At 42.8% G+C, this 27,381-nt stretch overlaps 1 protein-coding gene across 9 annotated transcripts in view; it reads right to left on the reverse strand.

The window, feature by feature from the left end:
• Positions 1-27,381, reverse strand: part of nek7 (NIMA-related kinase 7) — a 137,697-nt gene that overhangs the window by 54,441 nt on the left and 55,875 nt on the right. For all 9 annotated transcript variants that reach the window (XM_055642406.1, XM_055642405.1, XM_055642403.1 and 6 more), the window contains exons 4-6: positions 18,994-19,134; positions 13,047-13,109; positions 7,707-7,817 (exon numbers count right to left, since the gene is read on the reverse strand). In XM_055642406.1, coding sequence (XP_055498381.1) covers positions 7,707-7,817; positions 13,047-13,109; positions 18,994-19,134 — 315 coding nt within the window. The remainder of the gene's footprint in view (positions 1-7,706; positions 7,818-13,046; positions 13,110-18,993; positions 19,135-27,381) is intronic.

Here is a 27,381-nt window from a genome sequence, read left to right on the forward strand (position 1 = left end):
CAGCAGCATCTATGGAGCGAAGGAAATAGGCAACGTTTCGGGCCGAAACCCTTCTTCAGACTGATCGGGGGCGGGGGTGGGCGGGGACAAGAAAGGAAAAAGGAGGAGGAGCCCGAAGGCTGGGGGATGGGAGGAGACAGCAGGGGGACTGAGGAAGGGGAGGAGACAGCAAGGACTAACAAAATTGGGAGAATTCGATGTTCATGCCCCCAGGATGCAGACTCCCCAAACGGAATATGAGGTGCTGTTCCTCCAATTTCCGGTGCTGCTCGCTGTGGCCATGGAGGAGACCCAGGACAGAGAGGTCGGAGACGGAGTGGGAGGGGGAGTTGAAGTGCTGAGCCACCGGGAGGTCAGCTTGGTCTGGGTTAGTGAGGCCTGAAGTTCAGGGAGTGTTGATGTGAGGTCCTGCTGGTGCCGGCGCATCGCGGCCAGGGTGGATCTCAGGGCCCGGTTGGAGAATTGCTGGGTGTGCCGGTGGATGGCCAGTCGGTACCGATGGTCCGGTGGCCATGTATAATATTTCCAACTATTTGGTTCCCCCCTTAGTCAGACATACAGCATGGAAACAGGCACTTTGGCCGAACTGATCCTTGCTAACCAACATGCCTATCTAAGCTACTCCCATTTCTCCCCACTTGGCACAAATCTCTCTGAACCTTTCCTATCCAAGTATCAGTCTGAAATTGTCAGTGTGCCTGCCTCAACTTCTTCCTCTGGCAGCATTTTGATAAGGTCCAACATAGGAGATTAGTGGGCAAAATTAGGGCACATGGTATTGGGGATAGAGTGCTGACGTGGATAGAAAATTGGTTGGCAAACAGGAAACAAAGAGTAGGGATTAACGGGACCCTTTCAGAATGGCAGGCAGCGACTAGTGGGATACCGCAAGGCTCAGTGCTGAGACCGCAGCTATTTACAATATACATCAATGATTTGGATGAAGGGATTTAAAGTAACATTAGCAAATTTGCAGATGACACAAAGCTGGGTGGCAGTGTGAACTATGAGGGGGATGCTACGAGAATGCAGGGTGACTTGGACAGGTTGGGGCAGTGGGCAAATGCATGGCAGATGAAGTTTAATGTGGATAACTGTGATGTAATCCACTTTGGTATGAAAAAAAGGAAGGCAGATTACTATTTAAATGGCGTCAAGTTGGGAAAAGGGGAAGTGCAACGGGACCTGGGGTCCTTGTTCATCAGTCATGGAAGTAAGCATGCAGGTACAGCAGGCAGTGAAGAAAGCGAATGGCATGTTGGCCTTTATAACAAGAGGAGTCGAGTATAGGAGCACATAGGTCCTTCTGCTGTTGTACAGAGCCCTAGTGAGACCACACCTGGAGTATTGTGTGCAGTTTTGGTCCCCTAATTTTAGGAAGGACATTCTTGCTATTGAGGGAGTGCAGTGTAGGTTTACAAGGTTAATTCCCAGGATGGCGGGACTGTCATATGCCGAGAGAATAGAGCGGCTGGGCTTGTACACTCTGGAGTTTAGGATGAGAGGGGATCTTATTGAAACATATAAGATTTTTAAGGGTTTGGACACGCTAGAGGCAGGAAACATGTTCCCGATGTTGGGGAGTCCAGACCGAGGGGCCACAGTTTAAGAATAAGGGGTAAGCCATTTAGAACGGAGCCGAGGAAACACTTTTTACTCACAGAGAGTTGTGAGTGTGGAATTCTCTGCCTCAGAGGGTGGAGGAGGCCGGATCTCTGGATACTTTCAAGAGAGAGCTAGATAGGGCTCTTAAAAATAGCAGAGTTAGGGGATATCGGGAGAAGGCAGGAACGGGATACTGATTGGGGATGATTAGCCATGATCATATTGAATGGCGGTGCTGGCTCGAAGGGCCGAATGGCCTACTCCTGCACCTATTGTGTATTGTCTATTCCATATACCCACCACCCAGTGTGAAAAAGTTCCCCCTCAAGTTCCTATTAAACCTTTCCTTTTTCATCTTAAATCTATGCCCTCAAGTTCTTGTTTCATCTACCCTGGGAAAGACACCCCTCATGATGTGCCCCAGTCTCATTCTCCAGGGTGGCTCACTGACCTGAGCCACCCTCTTTTATTTATATACCCATGGCCCTTGCTGATTGTTTTCATCTTACTTGTCATTTCCTCACTGTCAATTTTCTATCATTTGCTTTTGCCATTTTACATGGTCATGCTTTTAACATTTTCCTTGACCTTCTTTATTAATGATGTTTGGTTCATCTTTTTTCCTGAATCGCTCTTTGTGATTAGGATATCTTTTCCACTGAGCATTATGAAAAAAAAAAATCACTAAAATGTCTGCTCATCTGCTGGTCTTTCCATAAGCCCATTTTCAACCCCGGCGTACAGGGTTTTCAGTTCTACTTACTATGGAACCACATCTTTGCAATTGCAAGTTGAATACAATTCATATACTTCTATTTGGGCCATCAACGTATGTATGTTGTTATAATTGCTAGATGCATTCTGGAACCAAAGGCTTTGATATTTTTAACCTATTTTTCCTTTTGGTTTTGAAACTCTACTACAAAGTTCTGCTTATATTTTTGCTCCTTCCAGTCACAATTTCATTTTCATTCATCCTCACACTATCCTGTGGCACTACACTCAGTTAGTTTGATATATTAAACTTCCTGCCAGGAAAGATCTTAAATACCACTCAGAAGTAGACCTAAACTTAGCTGTACTGTCATCTTTTGCTTTCCCCTCAATGTATATGTAACGGAAATGTCCTTCGTTAACTTATGTATGCACATGACCACTACAAATATAAAATGCCCTCATATTTTCATCCTTAACTCCCTCGTTCAAGAAAGGCTCCAAAGGATCAATAATTTGTGCTTTCCCAAATAAGCGTACTTCTCCCTATTTGATCCTAAATGAAAATTTGAACAGTTATTTGAAATGACAAAAAAACATTTTAAAACAGGGGCTGGAGTACATCTGAATGTCCAAGACAAATTATACTTTCCTGAGTTAAAGCCCGCACTTGCTTTGATCCCATTTGTCACAGGCCACCAACAGGTATTGCCCATAAAAACTTCATTTCCAATGCACACAAAGGCAACCCTGCATTTTACCGCTCCAGGTACAAAGCATGGGTTCCATTACCACATTCCAGACTCCCAATTCCACTCTCCTGCTAATATTGAGGTCACAACAACTGAATGAACTGCATCATCTCGGAGGATGACTTCAACTTTACTTTCTCAGTTTTGGATTTTAGTCAACTTTTATCACTTTAAATCTGAATACCTCATTCAAATTGTATTGAGTTGATCAATATATTTTTTCAGTAATAAAATTTGGTGTCAATTTGAAGACACATTGGAAGAAACAATGAACAAAAAACAGACTTGTTTCATCATTTGTATTAGAACTATTAGCTCAATATACAATGCCCTCCATAATGTTTGGGACAAAGAGCCATCATTTATTTATTTGCCACTGTACTCCACAATTTGAGTTTTGCAATAGAAAAAAAGATCACATGTGGCTAAAGTGCACCTTGTCAGATTCTATTAAAGGCCATTTTTATACATTTTGGTTTCACCATATAGAAATTACAGCTGTGTTCATACATAGTCCCCCCATTTCAGGGCACCATAATGTTTGGGACACATGGTTTCACAGGCGTTTGTAATTGCTCAGGTGTGTTTAATTGCCTCCTTAACGCAGGTATAAGAGAACTCTCAGCACCTAGTCTTTCCATCACCTTTGGATACTTGTATTGCTGTTTATCTATATGAGGACCAAAGTTGTGCCAATGAAAGTCAAATAAGTCATTTTGAGATTGAGAAACAATAATAAAACTGTTAGAGACATCAGCCAAACCTTAGGCTTACCAAAATCAACTGTTTGGAACATCATTAAGAAGAAAGAGAGCACTGGTGAGCTTACTAATCGCAAAGGGACTGGCAGGCCAAGGAAGACCTCCACAGCTGATGACAGAAGAATTCTCTCTATAATAAAGAAAAACCCCCAAACACCTGTCCGACAGATCAGAAACACTCTTCAGGAGTCAGGTGTGGATTTGTCAATGACCACTGTCCGCAGAAGACTACATGAACAGAAATACAGAGGCTACACTGCAAGATGCAAACCACTGGTTAGCCGCAAAAATAGGATGGCCAGGTTAGTTTGCCAAGATGTACTTAAAAGACCAACCACAGTTCTGGAAAAAGGTCTTGTGGACAGATGAGACGAGGATTAACATATCAGAGTGATGGCAAGAGCAAAGTATGGAGGAGAGAAGGAACTGCCCAAGATCCAAAGCATACCACCTCATCTGTGAAACACGGTGGTGGGGGTGTTATGTCCTGGGCATGTATGGCTGCTGAAGGTACTGGCTCACTTATCTTCATTGATGATACAACTGCTGATGGTAGTAGCATAATTAATTCTGAAGTGTATAGACACATCCTATTGGCTCAAGTTTAAATAAATGCCTCAAAACTGATTGGCCGGCGGTTCATTCTACAGCAAGACAATGATCCCAAACATACTGCTAAAGCAACAAAGGAGTTTTTCAATGCTAAAAAATGTCAATTTTTGAGTGGCTGATCTGAACCCAATTGAGCATGCCTTTTATATGCTGAAGTGAAAACTGAAGAGGACTAGCCCCCAAAACAAGCAGAAGCTAAAGATGTCTACAATACAGGCCTGGCAGAGCATCACCAGAGAAGACACCCAGCAACTGGTGATGTCTATGAATCACAGACTTCAAGCAATCATTGCATGCAAAGGATATGTAACAATATACTAAACATGACTACTTTAATTTACATGACATTGCTGTGTCCCAAACATTATGGTGCCCCCCAGAAAACAAATTTCAGTGCCGAGTCAAATATCACGCCAAGGTTTTTGACGTGAGGTTTGAGTAGTGGGGTAAGGCTTCCAAGGTTGCCTGATATCACGTTGATTCATCATTCCCTCCACAGGTGCTGCTTGACCCGCTGAGTTCTTCCAGGATTCCAGCATCTGTTGTTCCTTGTGTGGTCATTTGAAACTACATCCAAGAGTGTAAACATATCCTTTCAACAGCATAATTTGCAGATCTTATGTGTTCATCTTGGCCACATATGGGCGGCACAGTGGTAGAGTTGCTGCCTTACAGCGCCAGAGACCTGTAAGGTACATCTATCAGGTACCATGGGTATGATTCTGATTACGGGTGCTGTCTGTATGGAGTTTACACCTTTTCCTGTGGCCGCGTGTCACTGGGTGCTCCGGTTTCCTCTCACACTCCAAAGATGTACAGGTTTGTAGGTTAACTCATTTCTGCAAATGTCAATTGTCCCTAGTGTGTAGAATAGAGCTAGTGTATGGGGTGATCGCTGGTCAGCGGGGACTCGGTGGGCCAAAGGGCCCGTTTCCCCGCTGTATCCCTAAAGGCTACATAATGTTGCTCGTACAACAACATGAAACACATAACAGCGCAACTCATTCACAGTCTGAAGAAAGGTTCCGACCCGAAACATCACCCACCCTTTTTCTCCAGCGATGCTGCCTGAGTTACGCCAACACTTTGCGTCTATCTTCAACTCTTTCACTGTTTAGGCCCAGATCTTGCTGGGAGCTTGGCTCAAGGCAAACAGACTTTTCGGCAATGACAAGTTAGGTTATTGACTGCAGTCATAGACTTTGTACGGCTCAGTTCAAATGCAGCTGCTTACAAATAATACTTGAATCTGATGGTTAAGGAAGTACACTAAAACCCTATTCACACAGATCACAAATATCCTGGAGGAGAACTGTACTGTTTGGAGTCCAATTTAGAGTATCTTCAAAAAGAGAATTAATTTATTTCACATGCTAATAGTTTTGAGTTTCTTTATATTTAAGTTATTTTTCAGAAGATGTAGCATCACAGAGTCATATAGCATGGAAACAGGCCCTTTGGCCCAACTCATCTATGCTGACCAAGATGCCCAATAGAAGCGAATCACATTTGCCCATGTTTGGGATGCATATCCCTCAAAACCTTTCCTATTCCCGTACCTGAACAAATGTCTTTTAAATGTTGTTATAATACCTTGTACAACTGCCTCCTCTGACTACTCGTTCCATTGTGAATGAAAAAGTTGCCCCTCAGATACCTATTAAATCTTTCCCCTCTCAGCTTAAACCTATGTCCCCTAGTTCTTGATTCCCCTATTCCGAGCAAAAGACTGTGCATTGTATTTACTTCTCCAGAGTATTTTCAAAGCATTTTTACTCAGACTTTGCTGGCTTTTAATCGTTTTTACTGTATTAATGGAGCATTGGTGACAGTTTTACAGCTCTTAGTTTGTCTCATATCTTCCAGTCCATTAAAATGACCAGTAACAAATGATATTTATTACAGAAGCAACAAGTTAAAGCACATGTGCTTTAGCAGGCATGTCAAACTAATGTGATAGTTACTATTGCAAAATGTGCAATATGTCAATGGCCCAAAACTGGTAATCAGTTAGTTCTGGCATTCAAAGAAAAAACATTCTCAACTACTTCCCAATTTCTGTGATAAGAATTTTCTGTCAGTTATCATTTCAAAGGAATTCCTGGCTCCTCTCAACATACTTTGACTGAGCAATGAATCACATCAAAACGTTTCTGGAGTTTTTAAACCAACTGTTCAAACATTGAAGGAAGCAAAACAAAACACAGATGAATACAATAAGTTCATAAATTGTACGAGTAGAATTAAGTCATTCAGCCCATCAAGTCTACTCTGCCATTCAATCATGGCTGATCAATGTAATGTATTGAATACACATTCCAATAAACATGTCTTTTTAAAAATCCCTTATGTTATGACATATTAATTCGAGCATGTTAGAAGAAATAAATCTACCCAGGACCAGATATTTTACCGAGTAATAATTAAGCCATAAAACACTCCTTTGGAGCAGATACAACAAAGCAAAAATATTTTCAGAACATTTTGCAGTAGATCTCATTCATACACAAATTAAATTCAAATCTGTAGAAATAAATTAACTTTGAATGTAGAATTGAAAGTTACAAACAATACAGCCTGGAGGGACAATGAATTGTTAACAGAAACTTTGGGATTTCCACTTTAAACTAAACATGATGGAAATCTTGGGGCTCTTGCCAGCTTCCCAGATTCTCGATTAGTAAGGTGGTCAAAGGTTGAGGGGTGAAGACAGGAAAATAGGGTTGAGAGGGAAAAATAGATCGACTATGATTGAATGACCAAGCAGACTCAATGGCCTAATTTTGCTCCTATGTCTTATGACCTTCCTAGATTAATGACAGGAAACTTGTATAGTTCCGTAGTGGCCAAGGTTGTCAATAAGCAAAATCTAGGCCATCACCAGTTTTTAAAGTTTTACCAAAAATGTATTATGTGCAAATCAGATGACATATCAATGCAAGCCACAACAGAAATTGCTATACTAAACACATTTCACTCTGGGCAAGCAAACAAAAATCTTGCTCAACTCCCAAGGTTGGGACTGGAGATGAATGGTGTTTCCAAGCTGGCAATAAAAGATATTTTTTTAATTACAAAAAACAGAAAAATGTGAAGTGTACTTCAATAATAAAGCAGATCAACATAATTTGTTTTGCTTCAATGTATTGTCATCGATAGTTTACACCATCGCTTACTCCATAAATGACTTGCATAAACAAGACTGGATATCAAACAATGATTACATTAGGCTAAAAGATTGTTTGAAGTTGCAAATGCTTACCTTAATCATTCTAGAAAGGTCTCCAGCATCTGCCAGTTCCAGTACAATATTTAGCTCATTATCTTCAATGAATGAAGCAAGATATTTTATTACATTTGGATGGTTTAATTGCTGTGAAATACATAAGTATAAAACCATTTAATCAAATATTCATTGAGGATTTTGCAGATTTTTAAAATCAATTCCTGGAGATAAAACGAAAATACATGGTCATTTTAATCTTTCTAGATTAATCTAATAAATTAATCTAATAAATTAGTCAATCTTAAAAATAACGTGATAATTCACTTCAGTTATTCAAATTGATACAGTGGGAGAGATTGGAATGAGCGAAGATTGTTACAACATAAGGGGCAGGTAATTTTAAAAAGAGGTGCAGGTGCATAGAAATCGGTTTCTGCAGTCAGTGACACAGGCGTGCAGCACGGAAACAGGCCATTCAGCCCAACTCGTCCATGCCCAACAAGGCACCCATGTTAACTGGTCCCGTTTGCCCGTGTTTGCCCCTTATAGAAACATAGAAAATAGGTGCAGGAGTAGCCATTCGGCTCTTCGAGCCTGCACCGCCATTCAATATGATCATGGCTGATCATCCAACTCAGTATCCTCTACCTGCCTTCATTCCATACCCACTGATCCCATTAGCCACAAGGGCCACATCTAACTCCCTCTTAAATATAGCCAATGAACTGGCCTCAACTACCTTCTGTGGCAGAGAATTCCAGAGATTCACCACATGTGTGAAAAATGTTTTCCTCATCTCGGTCCTAAACGATTTCCCCCTTATCCTTAAACTGTGACCCCTTGTTCTGGAATCCTTAAACTGTGACCCCCTTGTTCTGAAAGATCCCTCTAAATCTTTCTTATCATGTACATGTGCAAATATCTTTTGGACACTTACCGTACCAGCCTCAACTACTTCCTGCGGCAACTTAGTCAGAGTGATACAGTGTGAAAACAGGCCCAACTTGCCCACACCGACCAACATGTCCTAGCTACACTAGGCCCACCTATCCATATCCCTCCAAACCTGTCCTATCCGTGTACCTGTCTTGTTCCATATACCCACCACCCTCTGTGTGGTAAAAGTTGCCCCTCACTTCTGGGGAAATATCCAATTGGTCTCTGAAAGGAAAGATACAGTTGATGCTGAAAATCTGAAATAAATTAAAAAATGCAAAAGTGTTGAAGATTCTCAGTAATCAGCCACGATCATATTGAATTGCAGGGTTGGATTTGAGAGGCCAGACTGCCTCCACTTAGGTTTTTGTGCAGATACAAAGAATTATTTTCTACAGAGGTATGGTGATGTTTTTATAATTTCATTGGTCCATAACATTTACCAATAGAAACCGTCATGTTCACGAAACATTTGAGAATGCAAGCCTTGAACCAACCAATGCTGCTTAAAATAATTTATCACATGTTTGAAACATGTTTGAAACAAGTTTATTCATGGATAACCCCTTGAGATGGACAGTCATCTCGTTTTCGAGGGGGTCCAACATAAAACATACAGCACAAGACATAACATACATAAAGGCTCTCATTGACCCACCTACCCACACACCAATCCCATAACCCCTCCATCCCCACTTATTATACATATCCAATAATAATAACAGTTATATGTTACAGCGCAAATTATCACACACAGAGCAAGCTAGATAAAGGAGCTTGAAGACTCTCATACTAAAAACAGGTACATGATTTTATAAGGAAGGGTAAAAGTGTATTTTTAAATAGACAAAATGAGCTAATAGTTCTTATGGTACTAGGCAAAGTGTTCCAGTCAGAAGGAGCTTTGAATTTAAATGCACGTCTCCCAATTTCTTTGTTAGTTCTTGGAATGAAAAAGAAGGGTTGCTGAATATGTCTTAGTGAGTATGAGGGTGCGTATGGTAATAGGTCTTGTTTTAGATAAGAAGGGTAATTGAGATGAATGCATTTAAAGATGAACTGGAACCAGTGGCAGCATCTTCGAGCGTGGGGGGATAACCAGTTTAGAGTTTCGTACATAGAACAGTGGTGAGTTATATATGGACACCTTAAAATAAATCTGCAAAGACTATTATAAACTACATTGAGAGGTTGAAGATGTGTATCAAATGTATTCTGATAGACAATATCAGCATAATCCAGTGTTGGTAGTAGTAGTTGAGAGACAATTATTTTTCTCATCTGAAAGGTGAAACAATTTATATGGCGGTAAAGAATAGTTAGATTACAGCTGAGTTTTTTTAGTAATCGTCTCACTATGTTTCATAAATGAAAGCGTTGGATCGAGCCAAACACCAAGATATTTGAAGTTCAATACTTGTTCTAATGGTGATCCTTCAATAAATGATATAGTCAAATCTACAGAATTACCAAGGCCTTGTCTGGTACCAAATAACATACTGCATGATTTATTTTTATTTAAAATTAATTTGTTAAATAATAGCCATTTCTGAACAGAAGTAAGATCTAATTGAAGGGATCTTTCAATTTCTGATTTGTTAGTACTAGATGTATATAGCACTGCATCATCGGCATATAGTTGTATTTGACAGTTAGAACAGATATTAGGGAGGTCGTTTATGAAAATAGAGAAAAGGAGTGGTCCCAAGGACGAACCTTGCTGGACCCCCTTCTCAACAATTAAGAAATTGGATTGACTTCCATTGAAGGTGACACATTGGCGTCTGTTATGAAGATACGAGTTAAACCACAGTAGATTGTTTTGAGAAAGACCAATGGATTAAAGTTTATCAAGCAGTAGGTAGTGGTCAACAACATCAAAGACCTTGGTTAAATCAAGAAAGATGGCACCGGTGAGTTTACCATCCTCAGAAGCAGTGAACACATCGCTGGTGAGTTTTAACAGAGCTGTAGTTGTGGATGTAATTCAAACACATATGTAATTCAAACACATATAGAACTGAATTTTAGAGTTTAACAGTACAGAAACATCCCCTCCACAGCCCAGTCTACCTTGCCCCTGCTGACATGATATCTATCTATGATAATTCCATTTACCTACGTTTGACCTGTTTTCCTCCAGAACACAGTACAGGAACAGGTCCTTTGGCCCTCCATGTCTATGCCGAACATGATGCCAAGACCAACTCTTTACTGGCTGCATATGTCCCATATTCATATCCTTCCATTCCCTGCATACCCATGTGCCTACCAAAGCATCACAAAAACACAACTATCATATCTGCCTCAACCACCTGTGTGTTCTAGGTACCCACCATCCTCTATGTAAAAAAACTTGCCCTACATATCTCTTTGAACTTTACCCCTCTCACCTTGCACCTATGTTCTTTAGTATGTGATATTTCCACCCTGAGAAAATTTTTGACTGGTTACCCTGTTTATGTTTCCAATAATTTTATATACTTCTCTCGGGTCTCCCCTCAATCTCTGGTATTTCAGAGAAAATTATTCAAATCTGTCCAACCTCTCCCTATAGTTAATATACCCCTTAATTCAGGCATCATCCCTACTTTTTTTTATCCAAGTACCTGTGTAAATGCCTTTTAAATATTGTAATTGGATCTGCCTCAGGATTCTCCCGACGCCGGAGCACCATCATCCGGCGGCATCCGTATAGGCGACTGCGGAGGCCTCAATAGCCCGACTATGGGTGGACATGGGGATGGGGACTGGACTTTGCGCCTTCCCTCATAATGGGAACCAATGTGGGGGATGTTTTTATGTTAAATTTCTTTATTAGTGTTATGTTGTACTCTTTTTTATGTGCTGCAATGGCAATATGCATTTCACTATACCAATTGGTGTATGTGACTAATAAAAAACCTTTGAGCCCTTGCCACATCCTTGGCAGCTCATTCCACATAACCACCATCTCCATGAACAACTTAACTCTCAGATAGACACAAAAGGCTGGAGTAACTCAGTGGGTCAAACAGCACCTCTGGAAAAAAGGAATAGGTGACGTTTCAGGTCGAGACTCTTCTTCAGATTCTCAGATCTCCTTTACAGTTTTCCCCCTCACCTTAACCTTATGCCCTCTAGTTTTAGACTCCCTTATCCGAGGAAATAGACAAACAATCCCTCATAATTTTATAAACTTCTAGACTCCCAAGTTCCACTGAAATTAAACTTTTAACTCCAGGCAACATCCTGGTGAATCTCTTCTGCACTCTCACTGATGTAATTTTCTAAATGGGGCGAGAATCCAGAAATCAGAGGTGTAAAGGGACTTGGGAATGCTGGTGCAGGATTCCCAAAAAGTTAATCTGCATGTCGAATCAGTAATAAAGAAAGCAAACTCAATGCTAGCATTTATTTCAAGAGGGCTTGTATACAAAAACAGGGATGTAATGTTGAGGCTCTATAAGGCGCTGGTAAGGCCACATTTGGAATATTGTGAGCAATTTTGAGCACCATATCTGAGGAAGGATTTGCAGAGGAGGTTTATAAGAATAATCCCAGGAATGAGTAGGTTAGCCTATGATGAGCGTTTGTTGGTACTGGGCTGTACTTGCTGAGGTTTAGAAGAACGAGGGGGGACCTCATTGAAACATACAGAATATTGAAAGGCTTGGATAGAGTGGATGTGGAGAGGACGTTTCCACTAGTGGGAGAGACTAGGACTGGAGGTCATAGCCTCAGAATTAAAGGACGTTCTTTTAGGAAGGAGATGAGGAGAAATTTCTTTAGTCAGAGGGTTGTAAGACCATGAAATTCTTTGCCACAGAAGGCTGTGGAGGCCACATCAGTGGATATTTTTTAAGGCAGAGGTAGATAGATTCTTGATTTTTACAGGTCAGAGGTTATGGGGAGAAGGCAGGAGAATGGGGTTAGGAGGGAGAGTTAGATCAGCTAGTAGCGGAGTAGACTTGATGGGCCGAATGGCCTAATTCTACTCCTATCCCTTATGAACTTATGACCAACTCTTTCTTGTACTGTGTTAAGGTACATGGAGCAAATGGTTCAGTTCAATTTAACTAGCCGAAACATCAACTTGGCACGGATAAACTCATAAAGTTGCACACTACAGTACTGTCAAGATAATTTGCACTGAGTAACATGGAGGACCAGACCATAATCGCAATCACTGTTGTCACAATTACAGAAGGTCTATGTTCTCACTTGCACAACACGGTTACCGTGTACAACAACGTTCATGGTAATACCACTACAAGCTCCTGCCATCAGTTTACACAATCTAAAGTATCAAGATAGAGGATAAAATGTTAACAAGTACTTCCTCCAGCATTTTTTGTTGCACCGATGAAAAAGTGAACACCTGGCAAACATTATTAAATATACAGATATTTTAAATTATTTCTTCATGCTTCTAATTTTGTTTTGAAGGGGCCTTATTACCTTTAGGAGATCTATTTCTTTTATGCAGTCTTGACGAGCTTTGGCATCCATCATTTCAAATATCTGGAATAAAATATTAATTTCAGGTTTCCTTTTCATGTCCAAAGCATACAAATCACTAAATGATGCAGGGTTCATTTCGTTTTCTCCACATCAATATCTGCTGTATTTTTTTTTATAATAAAACGCTGCTGCAAAAGTACGCACTGATGTGGTAGGAGAATATTCTAATTTATACAACTGAAAAATATGAGCAACATTTATGCAACCAAAACTTACACAAAAATAATTTTACACCAATCAATATTGGAAGGATGCAATGAATGGCTTAGGGATGTGTTTGAAGTCAATGCAGTAATTTAACTACATACTACACACAGCAAAGTTCATTACCTAAAACTTGTTAAGTCAATAGTTGTAAAGAGAGGATTTAACAGAATCATTAATTTCAAGAATTTGTAAATAGTTACAACCTATTACCCAGGACTACTAGCAGGTTTTTCCAATTGCTTCTGTAAAAATTAGTTATTGTGGTGCATAGGTCTCGAAAGGAAAGAGAGGAGTCAGGTATTTCGTGAGGCACCTTTATTTGTGTTCCTTCCGGTTGTAGGGAAGTCAACACGAGAGAAAGATGGCACCCAAACCCCTGCCTTTAAACCCTCTGGTTAAGGGCCGCCTCCGGACTGAACCACTCCTGATGAAGCCGAATTTTAGTTAAAAATATAAGAAGATATTAAATTGGCTTCTGGGCTAGCTTACAGCTTATATTTAGTGTCAAATTAGGCTTGCCTCAGGTTGCGGTGTGTGTGAGATAATAAATCCTATAACATTGTCTCCCAAGTGACAGGCAGAGGAGAAGCTATAGAGATAGCTGGTCAAATCTTTAAAGTGAGATGCCATAAACCAAATGACCAATGTTTATGGGGAGGAGGCAATAAAGGAAGAGAGAAATAGCCAGTCACATCTTTGTAAGCAGATGGCCTATGTTTATGAGGGACCAAGTGACAAAGAAGATATACAATGTTTTAGTATATCTTGTACCATGTAAACAAAAGGTTTGATGTGATGCATTCTGTGGAAACCTTTTCCTGTACCTCTGACCATGACTAATGTCTGTGGAATGTGCTAAGGGGACAAAAAAAAACCTATTTAAAGCAATGTAATTCTGTTGTTCAGAGAAGGTGGCTGAGGACAGTCAAGTGTCTGTGTTGGTCACTTGACTGGAGTTCTCCCTCCCTTCCATCAGCCGATGTTAAGTAAAGTTTTGAACTGGTCTACCAAACAGTTTGTGTGGTGTCTGTTTATTAAGAAGCGAACCTGGTTTAGTAGTTAAAATAAGTAGCTTTTTCACTCCTGTGCCGAGGGGTTCGACAGTTAGGATGGCACAACCCTTGGGAGCCGCCAAAGGACCCCCCCCCCCCCCCCAGAACCCGAGGCACGAAACGCACCGGCGGGCGCACGACATGGCCGGCCCACGTGCAGAAGTCAGCCGATCGTGGGGCTGGCGGAGGCATAGGTGGAGGGATAGGTGGAGGGACCGGCGGGAGGACAGGTGGAGTGACAGGCGGCAGGAGCCGTGAACGGGGGGCGCCATCGAGGCCGGGATTGGGCAACCAGCACCGGCTGGTCAATGTCCAGGTGTGCCGGCTTCAACCGGTCGATCGACACGGCCTCCGACCGGCCCCCCATGTCCAGCACAAAAGTCGTCTGCCCGTGTTCTAGCACCCGGAACGGGCCCTCGTACGGCAGCTGGAGTGGCGTCCGGTGGGCATCACGGCGCAGGAAAACGTATAGGCAGGTCCGGAGGGCTGATGGCACATGCGGGCGAAATGTCCCATGGCTGGACGTCGGGACGGGTGTGCGCCTGCCAACTCGCTCGCGAAGGCGCTTTAAGGTGGATGCGGGTGCTCCCTGCTGCCCCGGCGCCGACGGCACGAACTCCCCGGACACCGTGAGTGGCGACCCGTACACGAGCTCCGCCGATGATGATGCCAAGTCCTCTTTAGGAGCAGTCCGAATGCCCAGCATGACCCACGGCAACTCGTCCATCCAGTCCGGGCCGGAGAGTCGTGCCTTCAGTGCTGCCTTGAGCTGCCGGTGGAACCTCTCCACCAGACCGTTAGCTTGCGGGTGATACGCCGTGGTGTGGTGTAGCCGCACCCCCAGCAAGCGAGCCATGGCTGACCACAGCTCGGAGGTGAACTGTGGCCCCCGGTCTGAGGAGATGTGCGCCGGCATCCCGAAGCGATCAATCCAGTGCACGGACAATGCACGAGCGCAAGTAGCTGTTGAAGTGTCGGTCAGCGGAATGGCCTCCGGCCACCGCGTGAAGCGGTCCACCATTGTAAGAAGGTGGGTGATGCCCCGGGACGGCGGAAGAGGCCCCACAATGTCCACGTGGATATGGTCGAATCGCTGGTGAGGTAGACCAAACTCCTGGAGAGGTGCGTGGACATGGCGCTGGATCTTCGTCGTCTGGCACGGAATGCAGGTGCGAGCCCAGTGGCCAACCTGCTTGCGCAGACCGTGCCACATGAAACGAGCGGTCACTAGTGCCGTTGTCACCCAGATTGATGGGTGAGACAGTCCGTGGATCAACTCGAACACCCTCCGGCGCCAGGCGGCATGGACGATGGGGCGCGGCTGACCGGACGATACATCGCACAGGATCGTCCCTCCTCCAGGACCGAGGAGGACATCCTCAAGGCGGAGGCCAGAGATGGCAATCCGGTAGGCGGGCATCTCACTGTCCGTGAGCTGTGCCTCTGCCAGAGCAGAATAGTCAATTCCGGGCGCCACCTCGAAAACGGCGTTGATAGCGGGGCGGGACAATGCGTCGGCCACCCGGTTCTCTTTCCCCTCGATGTAGCGGATAGATGTTGTATACTCCGAAATGTAGGCCAATTGCCGCTGCTGTCATGCGGACCAGGGGTCGGAAACCTTCGTCAGGGCGAAAGTGAGCAGCTTGTGGTCCGTGTAGGCGGTGAACGGGCGGCCTTCCAGGAAGTAGCGGAAGTGGCTCACTGCCAGGTACAGAGCCAGGAGCTCGCGATCGAACGCGCTGTATTTGGTCTGCGCGCGGTTGAGGTTTCAGCTGAAGAAGGCCAGGGGCTGCCAACCTCCGCCCGTCAGTTGCTCCAGCACGGCACCAACCGCCGACGCGGAAGGCGTCCACAGTGAGAGCAGTCGGGGCATCTTCCCGCGGGTGCACCAGCAGCATGGCCCGAGCAAGGACCTCCTTCGCGCCGCTAAATGCTGCCACTGCCTCGTGGGTCCATTCGACGTTCTTATGCTGCCCACCCACCAGGAGTTGATACAGCGGCCGCATGATATGGGCCATGGATGGCACAAAACAATGGTAAAATGCCACCATTCCGACAAAATCCTGCAGGCCGCGCACCATGCGTGGGCGGGGAAACCGACGGATGGCGCCTTGCGAAGTCACGCGGTGAACGAGGAAGTCGATCTCTGTTACCCCAAAACGGCACTTGTCGAGGTCGATAGCCAGACCATGCTCGCTGAGCCGCTGACAGAGCTGCCGGAGGTGGGCGCAGTGCTCCTGCTGCGAGCGGCTGGCCACCAGGATGTCATCCAGGTAAACAAACACAAAAGCGAGTTCGCGACACACCCCGCCCATTAGGCGTTGAAAAGCCTGCGCAGCGTTCTTGAGGCCGAACGGCATCCGCGTGAACTCATAAAGTCCGAACGGCGTGATGATCGCCGTCTTGGGTACATCATCTGGGTGGACCGGGATCTGGTTATAACCCCGTACCAGATCCACTTTTGAAAATATTGTAGCCCCAGCCAAATGGGCGGTGAAGTCCTGGATGTGGGATACCGATCCGCTGTTGTTGCGGCATTCAACCGTCGGTAATCCCCGCAAGGTCGCCAGCCCCCGCTTGCCTTAAGGACCATGTGGAGTGGGGACGCACATGGGCTGCTTGAAGGGCGGACGATCCCCAAGGACTCCATCGTGTGGAAATCCTGCCGTGCCAGACGCAGTTTATCCGGTGGCAGTCGGCGTGCTCGTGCGTGGATAGGTGGGCCGGTAGTTTGTATAAAATGTACCACTCCATGACTGGGGGTCGATGACCAAAACTGTGGGGTCAGGATGTCCGGGAACACGGCCAAGATCCGTGCGAAGCGGGAATCCACGGACGACAGGGGGCGTCCCACCGGCTGATCCAAACGTAACGTGATCGGCTCCATCGTAGCGGCGTTGACCAAGCGCTGACGCCTGACGTCCACCATGAGGGAATGCGCCCGGAGGAAGTCGGCCCCGAGCAACGGCTGGGAGACATCAGCAAGGGTGAACCGCCACGAGAAATGGCAGGTTCAGAACCATGTGCGCTCCATACGTGCGAATGGGGCTGCCATTCACCGCGGTGAGGACAGGTCCCTGCTTACCGGAACGAATGTCGGCCAGCGAAGGGGGCAGGACGCTGAGCTCCGCTCCAGAATCAACGAGGAAGCGGGTCCCGGAGCGCCGATCCCAGGTGAAGAGGCGGTGAATTTGGCCGGCCGCCGCGGGGACTATTGACAGGCGGCCCAGGCGTATCCCGGGACCGTGCACGGCTGGCGGCATTGTCGTGCTGCAGCACCCCACCGCCGATGGTAGTAGCACCAGCGCCTCATGTTGGTGGTACTTGGAGCTTGCCGGCTCCTGTTGGTGGCACTTGCAGCTTGCTGGCGCTGGACTGCAGGTACAGCCGTGGGGGGGGCGATCTTACGGGCCATCGGGCTGGAGCTGTCACTCCTTCCACAGCTCCCCCGCCCCACCGGAGGAAATTGGGAGCTTCCGGGGTGACGTCATCAGCTCGCCTGCCGATGGCCAGCGCATTGACGTCATCAGGGCGCGTCGTTCTCGGTGCGTCCCCGCGGCTGCTGGCGGCCAGTGCGTTGGCATCATCAGGGCGCGCCATCCACAGCGCGTCGGCGCGCCTCCCGAGGGCCCTGATGTCGGTGAAGGAGGTGTCCGTGAGCTGAAGACGGATGTAGGCCGGCAGCAGATGGAGGTAAGTATACTCGAACAACAAGCACGGCGTGTGCCCATCCAGGAGAGCAACCATCTCCTTTAGGAGGCGAGATGGCCGTCGGTCGCCCAGGCCCTCCATATGAAGGAGCCTAACAGCACGCTCCATCCTTACTGAGTCCATAAATTTGAAGCAGGAGCTCCTTAAGGCCGAGATATTTATCGGTGGCCGGGGGGGGCTGCGAGGAAGTCCGTGACCTCCTCGACCGTGTCCTGGTCGAGGGCCCGCACCAGGTAATAGAAACTGGTGGCATCGACTATGATGCCCCGCAGGTTGAATTGGGCCTCCGCCTGCTGGAACCAGATGTGCGGCCGGGTGGTCCAGAAGGTGGGCAATTTTACCAAGACCGCGTCCAGAGACAGGGCCGGACCGGCCTGTGAGGTGGTAGGGCTTTCTACTTTCTCCATCACGACGACAATGGAGCGTCGGGGTCACCAATGTGGTGCGTAGGTCTCGAAACGGAAGAGAGGAGTCGGGTATTTCGAGAGGCACCTTTATTTGTGTTCCTCCCGGTTGTAGGGAAGTCCACACGAGAGAAAGATGGCACCCAAACCCCTGCCTTTATACCCCTGCCTTTAAAAAAGGTGGTTAAGGGCCACCTCCGGACTGAACCGAGGGGTTCGACAGTTAGGATGGCACGACCCTTGATGCATTTCGTTGTCTCTGTACTGTACACTGACAATGACAATTAAATTGAATCTGAATCTGAATCTGAATCCGACCCTTGGGAGCCGCCACATTATCATTATTTTAATTATATATAGACACATTTTTTCCCCAATATTCCCTTCTTGTACCTAGATATCCTGAAGTATATTGTTAGGTCAGACATCAAGTAGATTCTGAAAATTGCACCTACAACATTTGACTGTTGTCGTTCTAGACCAATTATGATCAACCATGTGTACACATACCTGCACTTTCTTCAGAGCTACAGGCATCCCATCTAGTAGGCAGGATGCTCGATAGACTTCACTAAATTGTCCTCGGCCAATCTTTTTCACTATTTGGAAATTTCCCAGTGTATTGAGGCCCAAATCAGGACGCAGAGGTTTCTGTAAACATGAGAAGGACATGAAGTTAAACACTGCACCCCGCAGAAAGTTTGCATTAATATAAAGATTAAAATGTTATTCAACTCTGTGGAATTCTCTCAAGGTTTTTATTGTAATTGGACTTGTGTTGCCTGGTATCAGTTCCAGGTGTTCTCCGAAATGCAACAATAACATTATCATGAAGCCGTTGAGCAGCCAATCACAGCTAGAAAACTGAGGAGTGGAAAACAATATTAAAAAACGAATTTGAAACATTTGAGTGCACAAAATAATGATTGGAATAAAAATTCTAAACTGTGTAGATACAAGTAACTAAAGATGCTGGTTTACAAAAAATACAAAATGCTGGAGTAACTCAGCAGGTCAAGCAGCATCTCTGGAGAACATGCATAAGTGTGTTTTGGGTCAAGTCAGAAGAAGGATCCCAAATCAAAACTTGTCCTATCCATGCTTCCCAGGGATGCTGTCTGATCTGCTGAGTTACTCCACCACTTTGTCTTCATTTGAGATAGTTCAGTGAAAATAATTTGCAAGTTGAGTGGACGAGTGTAAAATAACTGACAGCAACGTGTGGAGTTCTAACACTGTTATGCTCCAGGAGTTGTATTGGTAAAGTGTTGCTAATTTTCATATTATATCAAAATAGTAATTTAATTAGCAAATATTCTTGGTAATTAAGTATTCCAAAACAATATTAATAGTCATCTAATAATATATTAGATTGCATTCTTCACTATTTTCTATTTGCTATTTGAATTCTTCACAATTTTCTATTTTCTTTTTGAACCTCCCTTAAATCTGTCTGCGTTCCTTCCTTCCTCAGTCAATGCCAATCTCATATTGTTTTTCATTCCATGCAAGTCTTGGATCCAAACATTTTCAGCCTACTTGAATATTGGACCAGTGCCTTCCAATCCCGTCCCCCAAACTTGCCCTTGCATTCTTCAACCCAGATATCTATACAAGTAACTGCTAAGAAAAACGGTAAATAAACATTCAACCACTGTTTCGAAGGATATGTTAATTTTTAATACCAAATGTAAAACTTAATGTACAAATGTACAATAACTCCACCAAAAGGTGAGAAAAGATACTTAAAATATCAACATTTAAAGATAAGTTCCATCAAAAGATTCCAGTAATCAACATGAGCATAGCTCACATCAGGTGCTGACAGATTTGCTCCTTATTCCCACAATTCATGTTTACAGAATTTTGAAATCCATTTTTTTTTTTTTAAAGTGCTTCTTAGTTATGTGAGCAGTTTCAGGTATGTTCTGTTGATGCATCAACACAACATACATATGAGGTGGATTCAGTTATCTTTTAATATATAAAGCATGGACCTAGTCTGAAAATGAAAGGAAATACAATTGATCAGTCTGGGATGGAATTTAAATGCCACATGACAGACAGCATATGCCATAAAAAAGGAAATTCAGTAAAGATTAATGTTTTTTGACAGATGCAGAACTCTTGCATTTAACACCACTGTTTTCCCTGCTTTTACTAAAAATAAAATCAAACAAATGTTGTTGCAAGTAGGTACAAACAATACATTGCAAAACAAATTCAACCAACGAACATAGTAAACATGCATTTTGAACAATGTTTTTTAATGTGCTATTTTATACTATACAGGAGCATTGTAAGCTATCAGTTACCACAAATCCTTGTAACACAGAACAGTTGAAACATTCCCCATATTTTGTGTTTTCATTTTTTAAGGGAAATAATAATCTTCCACTTCCATTTTAAACTAAACAGCAATTTGATCCCAGAGTTGCAGGAATGGTTCACTTCCAACACGCTATTTAAGACCAGTTACACTTAAAGGGCCTGTCCCACTGTTCAAGGTAATTCAAGAGTTCTCCAGGGTTCTCCCCTGATTCGAGCTTGTGTAATGTACGAAGTGGTCTCGTACGAGTAAAAAGTTAAAACAAATTTCATTACGAGTATTTTTTCATATGGACATTTTTCAGTGTTGAAAAAAAACACCACGAGTTTACCGGATTTCCCGAGTACCTACCATTACTCGTACGAGCCGCTACGTGACATCCACAAGCTCCTACGTACCCGCTATGTACATTACACGAGCTTGAATCGGGGGAGAACTCGGGAGATCTCTTGAATTACCTCGTACAGTGGGACAGGCCCTTAAGTTGGCGGGTGGTGGATATAAAATCAACCTTGTGTTCTATCATTCAGCGGCAAAGCACAGTAAAAATAACTCCAATTTGGCGTGACTGATGTTGATTCAGTTCTGTCAAGGTCCAGGCTTTTTTAATGCAGTAGCACAAGATATTTATGCATGCACAGAATATGCAATTAGACCTGTACACTTCTCCATTAGATTTATAAGTGAAAAGTGAAAGTTTAATATTGTACATTTTAAAACAAAAGTAATATTTTAAAAAGCAAGCCCAAAAATGATTGCTTTGAAAAACACATAACTTCCCTCATCCTGATTCAGAGACAATGTGGCAGATGAGTAAAGAGATTACTTGTCCACTTGGAATTTGTTTTACAAAGCAAAAGGGTCATGGTAACAGATTCAAAAGAATCCGCACTCCGATTTAAATTACATTTCTGGAAATAGAAAGTGATGTTTATGAGTTTTTAGATAAACAAAGCAATTTGAAAACAATTAGCAGCTCCCATCAGTAAAAGCAAAGCAAATAGGAACACAAAGAGTGAAAGTCAACATTTAAAAACTACATGAGAAACCACCGCCACTCAACAATTAAATTACAAAGTATTTGAAAATACAGAGTGAGCAATGTTAGCATGGAGGTTAAAAATAAGTATATATTGTTTTTGTGATTTCAGAATTTGGATATTTTACATTCATTAAGGAGATGCAATCTACAGCGCAATTTTTTGTCTTATTGGCGTATGTGATAACTTGACAAATGTTAGCATCAGCTTTTGAGGAACTCTGACAACCGCATGCTGAGAGGAAAGTCTCACTAATGTGTTCTGGCATGCAAGTCTGTAATCACACATTTACATATGCAATGACCTACATTTGCATGTCAGATCACACACTGTCTTGGTTTATTAAAGCCACGCACCTCCCAGTGCACTGTGAAGACATTGGTGATATAAGGCCAGAGGGTGGTGTTTCTTGGCAGCTGAGGGACAAACTGCCACCTAGGATTAGGCTGATACAGGCTGAGCATTAGACACTTCATTAGATGTAATCTGTTTAACAGTGGGCAGTGTATGTAAACTTCACAGCCTATTTGCAGCACCTTTTCCTCCCATGGCCTCTCTTCAAAAGGCCAGAGAGGCTGAGCGACAGCTCGTCTCATCTGCTGCCTTGTCCTGTCATACAATTTAGACATGGAGAGCTGACGTGAGGAACAACATAACTGTACAGTCCTAACCACCACTGGGTCACTTTTATACACAATACAATTTGCTTGTTTCTTGTTCCAAATTCTGAATGTTGGACCAACAAGGGCTTTCATTCAGGTCACTGTTATGTGACTCCAAAAGCTTTTTCATTTCATGTTAATGCAAGTAACACTACCCAAACCTAATAAACACAATTCAAATTTTGTGAGATGTTTAGATATCTAATTTTTACAAAAATTTGCATCTTGCAAAAAAATCCATTTATAGAATTTGACAGCTGATATTACTGGAAAATCAATAATTTAATATTTCTGAATTCATTAATTTATGGAGTTTAAATCAGAACATATGTCAGATATGATATGAATTTTCAAATGGCATGGGAACCGACAGTCTGCACAAAGTCACTGTCATTTCCTTTCTGCAGTACTACATTATAATTGTTTTTTGTAATCATCCTTCACTCCTTCAGCCATCACCCTATGATGAGAATAAAACTCAGACGTATAGGCCAATATTGTAAGGAAGCTACAAATTCCAAGTAATCACATAATAAACATTACAGTACAATTTTGATCAAGCAATCTAAGCAAGGTGAACCAAAAGTGTATTCAGTGTTCAACTTCAGAAGTGAATTAAACTCCTGGTGAAATACACCAACAACATTATCTTAGCTCATCAGTAACAAAAGTACTTATTTCCTGATAGATTTCATCTATGGCTTCTTCCACTGGCAAATTTACAAAATAAAGGAAAACATAAATCAATTAATCCCCTGCAATTCAGTGTATTTATTGCAATTCAAAATACTATCCCCACTGTACTACTTACTATAGAAAGAGACAAAAGATTGTATATGTTTCAGCTCACTGAGAGCAGCCAGCAAAATGCTGGAGAGTCCATTAATAAGAACAACAGTAAACATAGCATAAAAATGATGTGCCAGCTTTGTAATATAATCATACGCCGATGATGACATTCTAAACCTCTTGAGCTGTAGTCTCTCAATTCAGGAAATCTTCAGAACGCCTAAAATGTGTTGTAACCTTGCAATACAGTCTCACTATGGCAAATTAAAAAGCCACTATACCACAGCGAATGACCTCAAGGAATCAGCATACATTAGTTTGGAACAAAGGACTCTTCACACTCCAATGCATCATAACAAATACCACAATGAACTATTAAGATAAACTGTCAACCATCTTTTCGCCATTACTGTGGCACAGATAAGCATCCAGGTACACTACTGAGACAAAGCAGCAATTTCAATTTCAGGAACAGTCACCCCTTAAAACTATATATCAATAATGCAAACATAAGTTGGAATTGCACACACTCATACTCCTGTTCATTTTGCAAATGACAAAGTTACTGGTTTGACAAGCCTAAAGATAGAAAGGAAAATATCAAACCGCTTCATTCTGCAAAGATTTTGCAGATTGTATGACAGGCATCATTTCGCACTCAGATCACATGGCATTTGCTAAGTTCCCAATGCAGTAATGCCAAATGTCAGTTAAGATTTTGACTAATTATGAAATGGTCAGCCTCAAGCAACGGATAATGTAGGAAAGGTTAAGTAATTCTAAATATCATTAACTTGGGTGTGAAGGAGATCAGATCAAATGTTGTCATGACAACTGCAAATAGCTGTATACCAGAAGTTACAGAAACGTACTTATTCCAGTCAACACCACTACATTCAACCCAAGTGGACCTAACTTTTTTCCCCCAGATATATCCCATTAATTAAAATCTAACATTGTTAGATCTGACGACATAAACTACTGGGTTGTAGACATAAATATGTATTTCATGAGGATCATTCACTATTGTCTGCAATTAAAATATTTGCACGGGTCTCACTCCTATTGACCCTTGAACATTCTTAGACTGCAAATATTAAACCACTATTATCTTTCCAATACAACTTATAATGCAGGCAGCAATATGATCAATGCCATAGTGAATAGCAAAAGATGCATTCCAAGTAAAATTTTAGGTGATGTAAAATTATAAGAATAAGCGTTGAGTTTATGGCTAAGGGACTTAGGATTTACATGAAACTCAAATATGATTAGAGTTCAATGATCCATTTTTATGGTATGTACGAGTAAGGTAAGTGTTCATTATTTCTTCAGTTACTGGTCCTTTCCACTCTCTAGAATTATGTGATACAAGGAATCCACAGACAGGTCAGCAGATTTATTTTAGCATGTTGCTGCTGTTCTCATGTTAGTAACTAAAAATAGCCTGCTCCTCTGTGAAGGCAATTAAAATGAATGCAGAAATGGTAGAAACATAGTCAACTCCCAGAAACAAATATTTTTAAAAAACATATTTGCTAGCTCAAATCCCTCAAGTTAAATCAGCAAAGTCCGTGCAAAGTAAAATGTACAGGTCACATAGAAACATCTTGCTACATATAATCAATGCAAAATTTCTCAAACAGAAAGGTTGTTTGGTAGAAGCAATAACCAGTGTAAACTGCTTTTTGAATGTGGTGCTGAGGCTTGATTAATAAAGCGATAGAGTCACACAGCACAGAAACAGGCTCTTCGGCCCGACTTGCCCACAAGTTTTATTCTTAAAGTGCTTTCAAACCTATAGTTCTCAAAATATTGAAGTGGCTTGCTAAAATTCCCATCCATCCAAAGATGAATCACCATACCTGTTTGGAAAGAAACCAATGGCATGTTACTCAACAATAGAGGCACAGAATTTCATTTCATTAGAGAACTTAATTTCACTCATTCAACTATGGTCCCTCTCCCACCCTAGTCGTCCTGCTCGTTTCATTGTTCGTATCTCTTCATTGTCACCTCCGCTAATGGACTCCTTGACTATCGGTGCTGGCTCTGACTTGTTCTGTACTCTTCATACCTCCAGTTTCCCTCGCTCCTGACTCAGTCTGAAGGGTCACGCCCAAAACATCACCTATTCCTTTTTTCAAGAGAAGCTGCCTGACTCACTGAGTTTCCCCAGCACTTTGTATCTAACTTCTAATGTATACACTGTACGTCACAGTGTCCAAAAAAGTATTGCAAGGAAATGAAGTACCTTTGAAGTGCATCCACTTTTGTGAACAGAAAATTCAACAGCCATCTCATAAAAGGGTAGTGATCAGATAAATTGATCAAGATATTTCTGTTGATAGATAAATATTGATTTGGAGACAGCTGCTGTACATTTTATTCTATCCACCCAAGTGTCTCCTATCGAGTTGTAGCTAGATAGAAGAGTGGTCCCACTTGTCTACCAGCAGGATGTTTACTCCAGTTCCACTCAAATCAGATTGTTTTATCTTAACTCCACAACAGTACTGTTTATATTTGGTGATCGAATGGAAGCAGAGAACAGTAGACTGCTCGTCCCTTCTGGTCTGGTTTAATACGTTCATGAGTGCACATCCACCTGTATCCCGTTACCTTCTACCCAGATCCCTTGATGCTTTTTGCACTAAGGAATTTATCTATGCTCTCCTTGAAAATTATTTAATGACAGAAGTGGTAGAGAATTCCACCGGTTCATCACCCCCTAGGAGAAGAAATTTCCCATATCCTCTATTTAAAAAAAATATACACTGCAGCTGGAAGATAGACCCCTCAGCTGTCAGCAACGTCCATCCTACATGAAGTTGGTCAAGTCCTATTGTACTTTTAAAGGTTTCAATTAGATATCGTACATCAGCCCTGCCATTCCGGGAATCAGGCCAGAAAACCTTGGTTGTCCTCCTCCATGACAAATGTTCAAAATTACACACTGTTCCTCACCAAGGTCTCTATAACTGCCACAAGACATACTTGCTCATAGAAGTAGCAATATTACAAAATTTTGAGATTTTAAAAATCAAGTCTGCAATTTATCCCATCAGATAAAGCATAACAATAAGTTTAATTTGACACCAAATTCACTTTCATATCTCAAGTATTAAAAATGTTATGGCCATTTTCATACTCGGAAATTAGCATCTTGTTCCCTATTGATTTACAATGGACATTACAAAAAAGCTGTGATCTTGGATAGTCAAAAGCCCATTTCTTAAGGAAAGATTAACATTTTTAAATAGCCTAAGTGTCCAAAGATTATTCACAAATAATTCACAATATAACATGATTTTTATATCTAATTTACATTCATTTATAGGCCAAATGGAAGGAATTTAGTGTTCAATTGCTGTAAATAAATGCCCATTTAAATCGGCTTTCTAGTGGGTTCATGTGAACGCGCTGGTTTAGAACGTTGACATCGCGCTGGATTTGTGCCCTCAAATGCCGAGAAAAATACTGCGGGATATAAAAAGCCCAAAATGAACTACTCGCTATAGATAACTTGATATATAGGGTTATATATATGCCCCATTTAATGTAAAAATAAGGTACATACCTTTAATTGTTTGCTTTATAAAACCCTGGGGCTGCGAGAGGTTGCGGAATGAGACAGTAATTTTAAATCTATTATAACTATATTATCGAGGCCTATAAAACTAATAATACCTTTTGCGACCGGGTCTTGCAGCGATTTTTCGTTAATGATTTACTAGGCTGAACATCTGCGATTAGTACAGCCTAGTAAAAATCGCGTTTTAAACCCGCCCCCTCCAAACAGCGCCAAAATCGCGGACATGGCTGTGGGCGGATTCCCAATGACGATTCAGGTAGGTTTTGTAACATACCTGATAGAAGCACTCCTCAAATCACACAGGGCTCAGTTTCTCAGTGAATCCTTAAATAAGTCAGAATCACCAACCCCATCCCCTGCCCGAAATAACAACCCGAAAGTACAAACTGTCTCAGTGGCATCCGGGCCACTTTCTGCAGTGCATGGCATTCTGGGTAAGCACCACCTCCATTGCCGGCTTGAGTTAATTCTCACCTTTGGGGC

Source organism: Leucoraja erinacea, chromosome 10, assembly GCF_028641065.1.
Source record: "Leucoraja erinacea ecotype New England chromosome 10, Leri_hhj_1, whole genome shotgun sequence".
Lineage (NCBI taxonomy): Eukaryota > Metazoa > Chordata > Chondrichthyes > Rajiformes > Rajidae > Leucoraja > Leucoraja erinaceus.